Below are 14,770 nucleotides of genomic sequence, written 5' to 3' on the forward strand. Positions count from 1 at the left end.
ATGTGGGCAAAGGACCGTCGTTGCTTTCCTCATTGTGTCCACTTCCACTTGTACTCAGTACGATGTCGGCAATGTAATCTTCGTTTTCAGGCTCTCCCATGGTCGCGACACCATCATTTGCACTAACAAACTCGTGCACCATTGATTTGTCAACAGCTTCTGGAAATTCTGACAACTCGCTCCAAACTTCGGCAACACCGGCAACAGCTGTGTCGCATTCATCAGAATTTACAGTCATCACCGAGCAGGTGGAAGCTGGCATGGCTGAAGCAATTTCGAATGAACCATTTGTACGCGGCCGTGTGTATGCATTGGGCGCCACAGGCATAGGGCCGCAAGTTTTGCCGCTTTACCCTTAATCTTCCCCTTATTCTTCAAGATCATGCTAAGACTGCTCCGCGGAATCTTTCACGCTGCGGGGACATCTGACTTTTCACCGCGTTCGACCTGATTTATGATTTCAAGCTTCACGATGAAAGGCAAATTCTGCTGCTTCATCACGGCAACACTGCGGGAGAAGGCCGACAAGGCGCACAGACAATGAACCAGAAAAGCAGTGAGACCGCTTGAACTTTCGCCGTTTTGCACGAAGAGGGCACAAGAGCCTCTGATTGGCGGTCTGAGCAAGCGCTGTGGGTGGGCCAGGATAATTTTTTGCAGGGGGGTGTCAACGGCTCCTCCAAGGCGGTCACGATAGGGAGAGCAGTTGGATGGAGCCGCACCGGCGAGATTGCCTTCCACCGCGAGAGAAAGCCAACTTCTGGGGGCACTTTTCCGCTGCTTGACGTTCGATATATCGGGAGTCGCTGCTATTTTTGTTTGGTCTAGGCGTAATTTTTGCTATATATACTCATTGTAACTATACCATGTCCAGAAATTGCCTGGTATATAGAATAATTCGATGTAAATGGGTTCGATATAGTTGGGTTCGTCTGTAGTACTGAACCACTAGTTGCAAAAAACATCATTGTATTGTATTATAAGAGTAAATAAAATGCTACTTGTCCAGTTCTAATAATTTTTAGCTAAAAGAGCTCCTTGAAATTACCCTTGACAACGACGCGGGCAGTCGAAAGGTTTCGTTTTCACTCAACGCCGCACCGCTCATGCTTCCGCGTTTCAGTTGTTTCATTACCGTGTAGTGCTGCGCTGGTTTTACTGGCTCACGAAGCTCATACAAATTGCAAGTTTTTACTTCCATGCAATGTCGCGGGATGCCCGAATGGCCTACACCACTTGACCAAAAAGCAGCTGCAGTGGTGAATCTACCACTCTGTCTTGGCTCGGTACCGCCATCTGTCGGGCGCCACTTTACTCACCGACGACAGCAAAGGGCGATGATGCAACGTCGCCACTCCCCAGTTAAGCGGCATGAGATTTGAATTTCGAAAAAGATATTCAGATCCTTCAGAACCAATTTTCTCGTAAACAAAGTTTTTCTCGGCACGAAACAAGCGTTGCAAGGTTTTCGGAATAGTATTTAAACAGTCCACATCGACTTAGTATCTGTCTTTAGTGCCCCTTTAACGGTTAACAGGACACTGAAAATGCGCTAAATCAATTTACACTCTATGAAGTGTTCTTTCTCAATCTAAACTGCATCCTGCACTCACTTCTAATGGAAAAACTTAAATCCTTTGCTATTCAGTACAAAATGGTGTGTTTTAGATTCAGCTTATCTTTCTCATCGCACACAATATGTTAATTTTTGTAATTCCGAATCTGATCATGTTGAGTCTTTTTCTTTGTGTTCCGCTAGGGTCTGTGCTTGACCTGACATTATTTCTTATCAAGGTTAGTGATATTTATAGTAAGAACCAGGAGTGACAGTAAGGCTGTTTGCAGACGACTGCGTAATTTACACCCCCATTAGTAACACGACAGACCAGGCAAATCTTTATAAATTCTTCCAAAACATTGTCAAATGGTGCAGAAAATCAGAAAGGAAAATAACACCGACAGGACAGTGTGCATTATCGTAACTAGTACTCTATAAATGCCCCTTCATTATGAGTATACACTACTTGATGAACAGGTAAAAAGGGTCAGCTCAGTGAAGTACAGTCGAACCTCGATATATAGCACAGCGCGGTGATCGCGGAACAGTTCGATATAGCCAGAACTTGATATATAAGATCACGAAAAAAACATGTAAAAAAATTCTGCAAATCAATCGGTGATCCAAGGGCGCGATCGCGGATCGTTGTTTGGAGCGCGCGTTCGGTTGCTCCACGTGCAATTCGGCCTATGCCCTGCCAACTTCGTCAGCCCTGAGCGCGTGGTCGATTGCGCCACACACTATTGTATAGGCCGCGCTGACTTCGTCAGCCGTGGGAAGTCAGCGCAGTCTAGGCCGATCGCGCGCAGTACAACTGAATTTGCGCTCCAAACAACAATGCTCAATCGTGCCCCAATCGTGCCACAATAAATACTCACTTGAAGCTTCACACAAAGTATTAGTTTATTTGGCTGAAAGTACTGCAGCAGTGTAGCCTGCTTTTTATTGGCAGCCACCTGCTTAAACACGAAGTCCTCAACATAGTCTAAACAATCCACAAGCAATAGGCCAGTGCGTTCTATTGCACCACAGTAGCTGCATAGAAGGGCCAAAGCTGCTACAGCCTCAGTGGAAGTAGGGAGCGGAGCAATATCAGTGCTTATGGCATCAACCTCGGGCAGCGCCTTTGTTTGGCCGCTACTTCTGCTGCGATCTCCACATCCGTCAATTGAAGCATTTTGAAACACTGTAAATAATGCAGTATTAAGTGGCATCTGTCAAGGCTGAGTGAGCCCAGTGAGCGTGCGCTGTCGCGCGTCTTTGCAGTTGCAAACCACCATGCCTTACGAGGTGTGGCAGGCGCAGAGCGCGGCACCGAGGAGGAGTCAGTATGGCAAATGCAGTGCATCGTCAGCGTCGCTAAACTAGCCAAGCCACCGTGTGTGCACGCCGCCACGTTCAAATGGCGCACGATCGATGTGTGCAGCTATAGTGCGCAGCAGTTGGGAATGCCCATCGCACCACCGATATCTTCGAGGGCATTGTGCGAAAGCTCACAGCCTGTCAACAGAGCGCATGTGGTCTGGAGTGGCGGAGTCCGATATATCCATTTTACATCTGACCCCGTTCGAAATAAACAATTAAAAATGCATGCAATTTTTCAGATGATATGGAAAGTGTTCGATATATGCAATAATTCAATATATTCATATTTGATATATCGAGGTTTGACTGTACTTGGGAAATACATTGATGCAAGCATTAAAATGAGATTAGCACATAAAAGAAATTTGCTCACGAGCATTTAAGCAACTTCAATTTTTCTGTAGGAGGCTCACCGGAACATCCCCTCAAATTAAACTAACAGGGTACAAAATACTGGTTAGGCCCATTCTAGAATATGCGGAAATAGTTTGAAATCCACACCAAAAGTACTTGAGTGACCTATTAGAAGAGCAAAAAGATGGGGCACTCTGATTCATTTACTCGATGTATTCAAGACATGACATTGTTACAGCTCTCCATACCCAAGCACTTATTGCGACTCTAGTCGCCGTAACTTGGTTTGATTAAAGTTTGTTTTTCTTCTGTATCATGGCTTCACCAAATTGAATAAGTACGAATGATTGAAATCTCTGAATCATCGCTCATGTAGGACTAATCATGGAAAGTGCATTCATCCATTTTTTTCATACTGTAACACTTTCAAACATTCCTTTTTTCCCTCTATCATTGAAGCATGGAATACCTTGCCAAGATATGTAGTGAGCATCGGGTTGGTCGATACATTTGTGTCCCTTTTATAAGCTTATTTTTAGTTCTTGTCTCAGTAAACTTTTGATTACAAGTGTTTTGTGCACAGTCCATTCCCTGTTGTGCATGTGCATCTTTTTTTTGGATGAGCAAATGATATTGTTAACATGTAATGATATCTATTGGGTCTTTTTTGTCTGTGCTCAGGACGACATTTATGATGTCAGAGCTGTTTCTAGTGTTGAGTCTCTGCTCCTGGGCCATAATTTGAAGTTTCCTTTTTAATATTCTTTTGTACTGGGCTTCGGTATGTTCAAGTTGGCGTATATTTGATTGCCTTTCACTGTTTCCATAGCCATTGTCCGATGTACTAAGTTTTCTGTTTTCTTTCTTGTGAGAAGTCCTTTGTTTGAATATTACCTTTTGATGAATTTATTCTTATGTGCCCTAACCTGTATAGGCCTCATGAGGCCTGCAGTATTGATAAATAAATAAAGAACTGGAATACAGCAAGTTGCACAAGTTGGGTTTCTTTCATAATGAACTGCAGGGTGTGAAAAGGGGTCAAAAACCTGATAGAAGACAGGACAAGCACTCACTCACAACTGAACTCTATTAGGGAAATCATGTGATGTATACACATATCGGAATAACACCTGGCACTTGATGACAGCTATGACACCCTCAATCTAGCAGAAAAAAACGGGGAATACGGGAGATGGAAGATGTGGCTCCTGCTTTCACCTTGTTCTCGTTTTGCTCATCGTCCTCATTCTAGCAGAGTCACCTAGTACCAGACGGACCAGGGATGCACGAACACAGACGTACACCTCACAAGTAGCAGTATAGCAGATAACTGAGCCAGCCAAACCAGCTGTCAAAACATCATAACATCCTGGCTCTCACGTGACCACCTTCTGCATCATATCATAACACAGTAATCTATCATAATGCAGTAATGTCATTGAAGAGCGGCACATATCCAGTGGCACACACCTAGTGAACCAAGTTAGACTAAGAGGTTTCGTTGAAGAGCGGCATGTACCCAGTCACCATGTTGGTGTGAAACAGGTGGCAGCCTCATTGCCAACAACTCGGGGGGGAAGAGCACGTGATGTACTTGCTAGAGGACAAAGCCAGACCCCAAACGTAACATTGCGACCGCGCCAGAGGCACCACCTTCTGTTTCTCCTCGAGCGCCATGCTGTGCCATGGAACCCTTCAATAAACTGGAGACAGTCTCACAGACCTCGCCGCTTTCATCATAGATGTCGGCAACATGGCGCTCCTTCCTTAATACAGAGGCGGTAAGTAGCACCCTCGAGCCTCCACTGTTCTCGGAGTTCTGACCGGGAAGCCCAACCAGCTGGCCACAAAAGCTGGATATCACAGTAGCTATGCTTCCTCCTGCTCTGCACCTTGATGCCCTACTAGAACAGGCGACAGCACCAGCCGTGTCGAGTTCTCCTCCTCCGATCGCACTTGGACCTCGCAGCTGGTCACTTCAACTGTTTTCGGCTCCATTGTGCAGTCTTCCACCCGGCTTTCCAGCTGTTCCCATTCTTTATTCTGTAGTGCCCTCCTCCGCGACGTGTCTTACCCCACCACCTACAGTGTCCCAGGGTGTCTACCAACCGGGAAAACCGGGAATTCTCAAAGATTTTTAGTAGTCTGGAAAAACTCAGGGAAAACTCGGGGAATTTGTGCTTCTGTCAGGGAAAATGATCTGTAATTTTATTGAAAGGGAACAAAAGTCGCGGTAATGCTGGCTCGAGCAACAGAGAGGAATCGTAACTAATGGTCTTTGACGCCACGCCGGCTGGAGGAGTTGCCAGTGTACAGTCGACTGACTTTCCGGACGCCAGATAATTCGGACGGCTTCGCGGCACAACTACATACCCCATAGGGTCAATGTATAAGAACGTCTAAAATTTCGGGCACAAGAACACTTCACCGTCCGATTTTCCGGAATTTTTGCCGTAACCGCAGGTACGAAACGGCATTAATCAAAACCACCACCGCCGTCATTTTGATGACCTCGTCGCCTCGTCCCGGCACACTCGCACGCAGAACCGCCTGCGGCCGTAGCCACCACCGCGGCAATGCTAGGCCGCCTAGCTGCTTCGAGGTTCGGTATTAAGCTTCTTGCCGTTCTGTGTCGTGTTTTTCATTGAAAGAATTCGCCGCTATCAGGAATGGCATCGATACCGCTTTTGTGGTCATCGCGATTGGCTTCGAAGTTCGGAAAGCACGGCGCATTGCATAATGCCGGTTCCCCAAAGTCAGCTTCGCCTCATTACAGTGATGTTACGCTGTGAAGCATAACAAGTGTGGGAAGGGGCAACTGTCACGGGACACAGTATGTATTCCTTAATTATACACGCGTGCACCCGCCATCTCCTGTCACAGTACAAGTACCGATATGCCTAATAAGTGTACCAGCCGGCCTTCAGAGCTTTTTCAGACGTGGCTGTGAAGATATGAACCATTAAGGGCTGTAAAAGACATGCGTTCATTTTTTTTTTCGGACGTTCTCGCGGTTCCTTGGGAGACCGAAAAATCGGACGCTGACTGTACAATTGTCCAGGAGGATGCTTCAAATAGTCCGTGTGGCAAACGCGCTGCAGAAGGAGAACAAGAATACAAGGACCTATGCAGGTGTGCCTCATCCAAGCAAAAAAAAAAAAACTCTTTAAAACAGTGAAATGCAACACTGAGATGTTGTGTGCAAGTTGAGAGTACGTCAGGAGAGTTGAGGTTGACTTACCAGCTGTTGCGAGATAATCTCACTTGTGATAAAGTTCGGGCCCCATACCAATTAGCTTGCTATCAGTTGATAGAAACAGCTCTTATTCGAAAATATTCCGCATGCATCTCTTATTTGTATTTGAGAACGTTTGACTCAATTTGCAATGGTTTTTACTATTTCTTTCGAAGATATTTTATTCGCTATGCATTTTACTAACCCCTCCCTTCTGTCATCTTTTTGAATAAAATAAACACTACCCCTTACTATTCAAACTGGACTAAGCTTTTTTTAAATTTTTTGTTTAACATGCTTACTAGAAAGTGATACCATTGGACGAAATGATGTAGGGAGCCCTTGTTGACATAAAACAAAGTTCTGTGTCACTAAGGGAATATTGCAGATTCACTCAGGGAAACCCTGGAAAACTCGGGGAATTTGGAAGTGTCAACTTGGTAGACACCCTGGTGTCCAGTGAAATGACAACAGATCACCAGCATCAGAAAGAACTCGCGCGAACTGCAACCTAACCGCCCTTCCAATCCCGGCAGCCTCCCAACATTTAGAACACGCTGCCCTTACAACTGCACAATTTGAATACAACTCTGCAAGTGTGTTCTTCTTCTCCAGCCTGTGACAGCGATTCGACGACCACACACCCAGTGTCCATTCGTCTTGCCGAATCGAGAACTCCTCTGGAGTCTCCATTGAGTGCCTTCTCAAGCCCTCAGCACATGAGACCCACCACCAGGCAAAGTTGCACGCAGCACGACTGCCGCTCAAAATGGCAGTAATGCCACTATACCCCGCAACTTGTCCACCACACATGACACTCCGGCGACAATCCTACCGCACCTGTTGCCCTGTGCCAGTACTCAGGCGCCCGTGCACCGTGTTCAAGGCTGCATGTGCCCACACGACGATTCAAGTTCCACAAAAGCGTCCCTTCACCTGTCATGCACTGGGGCTGCCTGCTGCTCTTGGAAGAACAGACACCCTTCTTTCACTACACCCGCCGTGGTTGCTCAGTGGCTATGGTGTTGGGCTGCTGAGCACAAGGTCGCGGGATCGAATCCCGGCCACGGTGGCCACATTTCGCTGGGGGCGAAATGCGAAAACACCCGTATACTTAGATTTAGGTGCACGTTAAAGAACCCCAGGTGGTCAAAATTTCCGGAGTCCTCCACTACGGCGTGCCTCATAATCAGAAAGTGGTTTTGGCACGTAAAACCCCATAATTCTTTTTCTTGCACTACACCACACAGAATGCGCACTCAGCCACATGTTCGTCATGCTCGGTACAGTCGACTAGCATCCAACCTCGAGATTCCGAAGACTGCTGGTGCCCCGGTGTTTACCACATGACCACGACGCACATTATCATTGGCCCGTCGTCGCATGCAGCAGTTGCACGACCAGCGACGAAGACGCTCCTGTGACGGGCACACGACTTCACCCAAGCTGTCTGTTACGCTGCTGCATCTGAGTCGACATTACACAGGCGAGTGAGCTGTTTGCCTCTTCTGTACAGTGAATCGTGGTCGCCACTGCCACGATCTCATCCCGCACTCTGACCTTAGTCCAGGTCAGACTAAAACCAATGGATATTGCTCTACCAGGAGGACTATGGCCAGCTGGTTGGCGAAGGCCACCAACACCAACCACACCCGCCAGTGGAGAGGTGGGGGGTTAGCTTAAGGAGGGGATTGTAAGGCTGCAGGGCAAGAGAAAAGCGTGTGCTCTCCATTTGCCTGCATAGAGGGGCAGTTGGGGCACGAGGGGGCACGAGTTGGGACCGAGCGCGGCGCATGCAAGAAAACACAGTATTGCCCCAAATTAGTGAAAGCCATTTATTGGTCTCCTGCGAAATTCAACGCTGCACAAATTCCCGGTCCTGCGTGTTTATGTGGTTTGTGTCTCTGGCATTCATTGCACTGCGCATGCTAGAAAACACAGTATTGCCCTAAGCTAGTAGAAACTGTTTGTTGCTGGTGACGCCCAGCACTGCACAAACGACCACTCCCAGGCCGGCACGGGAATCAAAGGGGCTCCCATGCCTAGGGCAAAAAATACACGCAGGGGCACTGCTAGCATGTCACTGCGGGTGGATGGCTTTCCACGACAGGCCCCTAGAGAAAGTTCCTGTGGCTGTGCTGCTTGCTCTTGCAATAATCAGTGGGCCCACTCGCAGGAACTCGAGTAATTTCTGTCGACTTGGGCCTTCAATAGTGCGGGTCAGTGCAGTATAACCATGTGCAAGCACTAAGCATTGCGTAGCATTTGGAAAAAGGAGCAACACAAGGTATGCGCTCACCATAAGAGCAAAAGTACCGTAGACGAGCGCAAGTCTGAAGCCCTAACAAAGGAGCTGGTGGACAAGAGGAAAACGTGTACGTACCGAGTGCTGTTCCGACTCACTCGTGCTCGCTCTGCCCGTCATGCCGTCACAGCGCTGCGATCAACAATGTGAAGTGCCAGCGCCACAAACCAGTCCGTGGCAAAGGCCCACCCCCAACAACTGTTGCAAGTGGAAAGGGAGAGGCATAGGGATGACCGAACAAGTGAATGCCCGCACAAAGGTGCTGGGGCGCACTTAAATCTGCACAAACTTCACTCACTTTACGGCAGGTATCTAACCTCTTCCACGTGCTCGGTGACCCAAATTGTCTACTATCTTATGACACTGGTTATGTGCTGTCCACTGCCTTGTTGAGCTGATAACATAGGCCTCTGCATATGTGTGTGTGTGCCCAACCTTGTGCTTATGCTCTGGAAAAATACGTGAGAAAGAACATACTAACTGGGAAAACATTCGATTCCAAGTCAGTAATATATTTGGCAGAGTCAACTGTAGTTGACATCGACATAATACAAAGCGTTGCACGAATTGTTGCATCATGAGACGCCGACGTGTGCCAAGCTGTTGGGGCCCGTGCGGCGCAAAATGTGCGTCGTCATTCCCACAGTTTCGTCAAGCAGACGTTTGTGCTCCTCGGATTCAGTTTGGGTCAGTAGCTTCTGCAGGCGGGCATTTCGGCGGAAAGTTTTGACATGCCCTCTCATTGAGAATCGTTGCAGCGCGAGACGCCAACACGCATCGAGCTAGTGGGGCTTGAGTGGCCGGATACGTACTTGGTTGTTTTCCTATTGCTTAGTGTTTAAAGATGGCTAAGGGACACTGAAATGAAATCGAGCTGGTGGGTGATGGTGGAATACAATACCGCCACACCGAAACATGATACTTCATGCTACCTGAAATAGGGAACAGTGGTGCGTTTGGGTTATCACCTATTAAAAATGTGCAGTATGCTTCCCACAGCACTATGCCACACGTGCTGTTAAACAGATAAAGGAAGATGCTTATTGGCATAGGGTTGGTAGTGATAGCTGTGAATGCAGCATGCCAATAATGACCTGCAAGAAGATTCGCAGGTCTACCTTTTCACGTGATGCATGGGCAAGTGCTGCGATGAAGCTGTCGCAAGTGGTTGTTTTCGTTCGTGTGTGCCTCACGCCTTTTCTTGTTCACACGGGATCTAGGGCCAGAAAACGTATCATACAATCGCAATTTGGCGATGTACTGAATGTCGGTGCCAAAAGATTGTGTCTTCTGGGAATGTATTAACAGGCAAAAAAGAAGTGTAACTCTATTATGTCATTTTTTTCGTTCTCAGTTGAAATTTCACAGAACAGGATTGTATCAGTCGCGTTCTGTGTATGAAGGCGATAGTGCTCCATCCACAATAGAAACCTTCTGCGTTTAATGCAGCTTTTTGAAGGAAAGCCATTACAATTAAGTTGCAGCCACGATATGACATATTGCAGAGTTTCAACTGGGATGCAGTGATTGCAACAAAATATGTTGGAGTATTATTATTCAACATTGTGGTTGGCTACAAGATGGACTCATCATGTGTCTGCTGATGTGGCCATAAGGTTTCTGTGACTCACCGATGACACCGAGATATGTCATGGGGATAGAATAATCATCATATCATATGTAAAAAATATTGCTAATGGCATTAACATTGGCAAATATCTCTGAAGGATAGATACGCCACCAATATTTGTTGTTGAGTTGATTTTATCGCATGAGGTTGTTTACTAAAAAAGAAGGCCAAGCTTACATGTTTAAAATTTTGTTCGGAAGCCTCAGCGCTGGTACTACAACACTGTGACATCACAGATATAAAGTTTTCTCATGTTTTGGCCATGGTGTCACAGTAAATGTTCTTGAAACTTGCCCAGTTCAGTTCTTGGTTCGTTCGGGATATGATGTGTAGTCCATTTTTTCCTATAAAGGAATCCACTAGGTGACACCATCAAAACCCATAACATCACAACTGAGGATGGCAATCATTCATGACATCTTTGCAAAAAGCCACGTGCCTAAGCACAACAAACTGGGCTGGAGGTACAAAAAAACATAATGAATACAAGTTTCCTTGCTGAGAAAATGTTCCTTTACCGCATGTATATGGGGAAGAAAGAGTACTAGGCTCTCCCATTCAGCAATGCTACACACACTTTCCTCTTTGTCAGAACACACCACAAACCTCTCCTGGGTGAATTCTAGGAGCATCTCCTGTGTAACGGGGCGGTGACTTTGCCATCAAGTTCAATTTTGGTGGTAATCTCTCACATCTTGCAGCTACTTAAACCTAATATTCGATATTCACTCTGAAATGAAATTCTGGGGTCTTGTGTGCCAAAAACCAGGATCTGATAAAGAGGAATGCCCGTAGGGGTGGAGGGGTACTCCCGGTTAATTTTGACCATCTGGGGTGCTTTAACGTGCACCCAGTGCACACACAGTACGTGGGTGTTTTTTAGAGCGCAGCTCTTAGGCGCTCGTTCCTGTGGTGAGCGTTGGCAGCGTCTTTTGCCGTCCTAGTAACCGAGCGAGCGAATGAACAGCAAACGATGAAAGAGCAAACATGGAGTGCAGATGAAAGACGGCAATAACGAAGAGGAAAGCAGAGGAGGATGCAGTGAAACCTTGAGTCAGGAAGCGGGAAAGGAGGGTATGGCAAAAGCATGAGAAAAAAAGCGTAGTGCCGCATAAGACGGGCTATGGGGGGCCGACGATGGCTACAAGGTGGTGCCAGAGTAGCGTGTGTTGTCTGTATGGAAACGAAGGGCTGCGTGAGTGAAGGTCTGTCTGCAGCAGCTGCTGTGAATCGCACCTACGTGTCACCCACGTGGTGCCTTTCGCTATCTCCTGATTAGCGAGGCAGTTGCACCACGCTTCGCTCCATTTACAACGTGTCACACGAGACAGGCTGTCCGCGCCAGACAATATATTGCGAAATGAAAACATGTATACAGCTGTGCTCAAATTTCATATTATGTAGCATCGTAATCGTCGGTGAATTTTTTTACATTTCACCCCCATCGAAATGTGACCGTCATGGCTGGTATTTTATCTTGCGATTGCGTGCTTAGCAGCGCAATGCCATCGCCACTAGGCAACCGTGGCAAGTTGGAACCGAAGTAGAGTTTGCTGTGCAAATTCTGTGGTACATTTAGTTTTTTACATTTCTTCATTATATCATCCTTACTTCATGCCACCTTTCCTCCAACCACATTTTAACGCGACAGCGTTAAGGAGCTCGTGTCACAGAAAAGCCGGTGTCGTCGGCGGCGTTGGCCGTGAGCGATAAATCCCAGCAGGCACTTCATGAATAAAAAACAACTTGCAAGATGGGCTGGGTGGGAATCGAACCAGGGTCTCCGGAGTGTGAGACGGAGACGTTACCACTGAGCTACGAGTTCGATGCTTCAAAGCGGTACAAAAGCGCCTCTAGTGAACGCGGTGTTGCCTTAGAAACGAGCTGTTTCTAAGGCTCAGGCGTGCGTCGCTTGCTCAGGCGCACATTTCGTTGTCACGCCAAACGCTGCGTTGCTCGACGCTCACCGTGTCCGATGCGGGGCGCGTAGTCGCTGCGCCGTAGCCTATTGTCTTACACCCCTTGGCGGGTCGACGGGAACGCTGTCACTTTCCACTCTTGAAGGCGAAGCTTAAGCATCCTCCAATTTTTAGTGGGTTTTAGTGCATTATTACGAGAGGGCCAGCATCTGGCGGGCACCATCTGACATCAGCTTTTTTGCAGCATCAGGCACATGATGTGAAAGAAATTGTTAAGCTGAGGATGTTCTGGCACATGCATGCCCACATGATGGGCCTCTCCTTCCACATGGTTCACTGCATTTCCTAGCCTTCCCAGTATTCAGCATGAGCGTCGAAAGGGCGGCCTGTATGTATTGTGTTGGGATACAGTTGCGGATACAAACGTTGGAAAGTATGCTTGTATGTAGTAAAACCAGTGACAGTTATTCTGGTACCATTTGTTCAATAAAGCTCTTTCTTTTTTAGCATTGACAGTGTGTTCTTGTATTAGAGAACAGTTGCCTAAACTTGGAAGAAATAAATAAATCCTGAGAAACTGATTGATGCATGTAACTATATTTAACACTCCGAAAAACTTGGATCTCCTATAAAGAAAGGAACTCCGGAATGCACCCTAAAATAAACTGCAAAAATTCAGCATCCTCTATGTTGTTGCTCAGTAAGAAACTTTAATGAGAAAGTGGAAAAGTACAGAGCAGCAGAATGTGCCGTTTGTCCATCCAGATTGGCTGCAATGCGGTGAGCTGGGCCCCAGCCCCAGGTTCATGCCAGGCCGGCGAGCCAGGTGTATGGATTGGGCTTCGCCAGTTTGCCACTGGCGGCTGTGACAACCTGGTCAAGGTCTGGCAGCTCCAGTGAGTGCACAGTGGATGTGGACGTTTCATTTCTTTGAGGACAGCGCGTGGGAAAAAAAAAAAGACTCCTTTTGAGAAACATTCCTTTTCTCTCACTAATTTGGCAACTCTCACCCACTGCAGCAAAGGAGCCGTTTGTCCCGCATTTTCATTTTTGGTATTACAGTTGAACATTGATGTAACAAACACAGGCAAATGAAGTAAATGTGTATAATTTTTTACAGGACTATCATGCGATGAGTACGTATAATGAATATTAGCTGTAATTAGGGTATTCTCGTGTCATATACAACTTCATTATAACCAAATTTAACTGTATTTCAACAAACAATAGTTCAAACATGCTAAGTATTCTAAGGATCTGATTTGTCGATGGGGCACAGCACCACCAATATTACAAAAATCTTTTTTTTAATCAGTAATCAGTGGATTAGGTATTTATAAATAAATTTTTATTAGCAGCATTATGCAGCATGTCATAATTGCAGAATTCAAGCCAGCCAGTACAGTCTCTGATTGATAATTCCAACTGTACAGCGACTGCCAAGAAGTTGGAATAATTGCAACTCCGAAATAGTGGATTCAGAAGTACGTATTCATAGTAAAAATATTTAGCGTGCATCTCTATATCTCTTTTCCGTAAATTTGCACCAACTCGCCAATTATCGGTTCTGCTGCAGAAGTACATGTTGCTGGGCTAGTCAGTTCATGTTCCTCAGTAGACCACAAAATATTTATGGTGGCTTAGCACGAACAAGGAAAAATGGAAGGGGAGCACCAAATGAAGTAGTGGACTCGCCAGAAAGTAAGTGACGTTTCACAAGTGGTCTAACAAGGTGTACCTATTTTCGGATCATCATTTTTGGGAATACCTTCAATTTCACATGACCAGCATTACTGTCTACGAGCAACGGCATTCTTGGCACAGTGCCAAACATGCTGTCTTATCACAGTGTGAAAACGATGCTGCCTGTCAACGCATCTGGTGCTAGTCACATGCATAAAAGTGAAAGTACAGTAAACCCTTGTTTTAATTAATTGAATGGGACGGTGAAAAAATTCGATACACACGGTAATTCGATAAGAGCAACTACTCCATGAAAGCTAAAAAAGTAGAGCTGAAATAGCATTGCTTGGCAGACGTCTAATATGGGTGTCATGTGGCACACTTTCGATCGCGATCGAGTCATGTTAGGAGCAAACTTCTCTGTCATGATTGGCTGCCTTGTACAAGCTGCAGGAGGGGAGAGCTAATATGGTCTTGGTAGCCAATAAGGTCCTGGTTCGGCTGATCTTGGGCTACCGGGCACGTGGAAGGCAGCACGAAGTAACATTTTCTGTTCTGTTACACACTGCTTCCACAGCGCTGCCACGGCAACCAGAAGCTGGAAGCAGTGCGACTTACTGCATGGGCAACTGACAACAATAACCGAGTGGTGCTTTTTGTAACAGGTATATCTCAGGTGCTACAACTTAACATTAAAGAATTGTGGCACCCTTCAGTTATT

General features: G+C 46.4%; 1 protein-coding gene across 1 annotated transcript in view; it reads left to right on the forward strand.

Annotated features, from left to right (window-relative positions):
• Nucleotides 1-14,770, forward strand: part of LOC142558627 (protein SEC13 homolog) — a 72,902-nt gene that overhangs the window by 32,315 nt on the left and 25,817 nt on the right. Inside the window, exon 6 of the mRNA XM_075670801.1 lies at nt 13,132-13,262. Coding sequence (XP_075526916.1) covers nt 13,132-13,262 — 131 coding nt within the window. The remainder of the gene's footprint in view (nt 1-13,131; nt 13,263-14,770) is intronic.

The sequence above is a fragment of the Dermacentor variabilis genome, chromosome 9, assembly GCF_050947875.1.
Source record: "Dermacentor variabilis isolate Ectoservices chromosome 9, ASM5094787v1, whole genome shotgun sequence".
NCBI lineage: Eukaryota > Metazoa > Arthropoda > Arachnida > Ixodida > Ixodidae > Dermacentor > Dermacentor variabilis.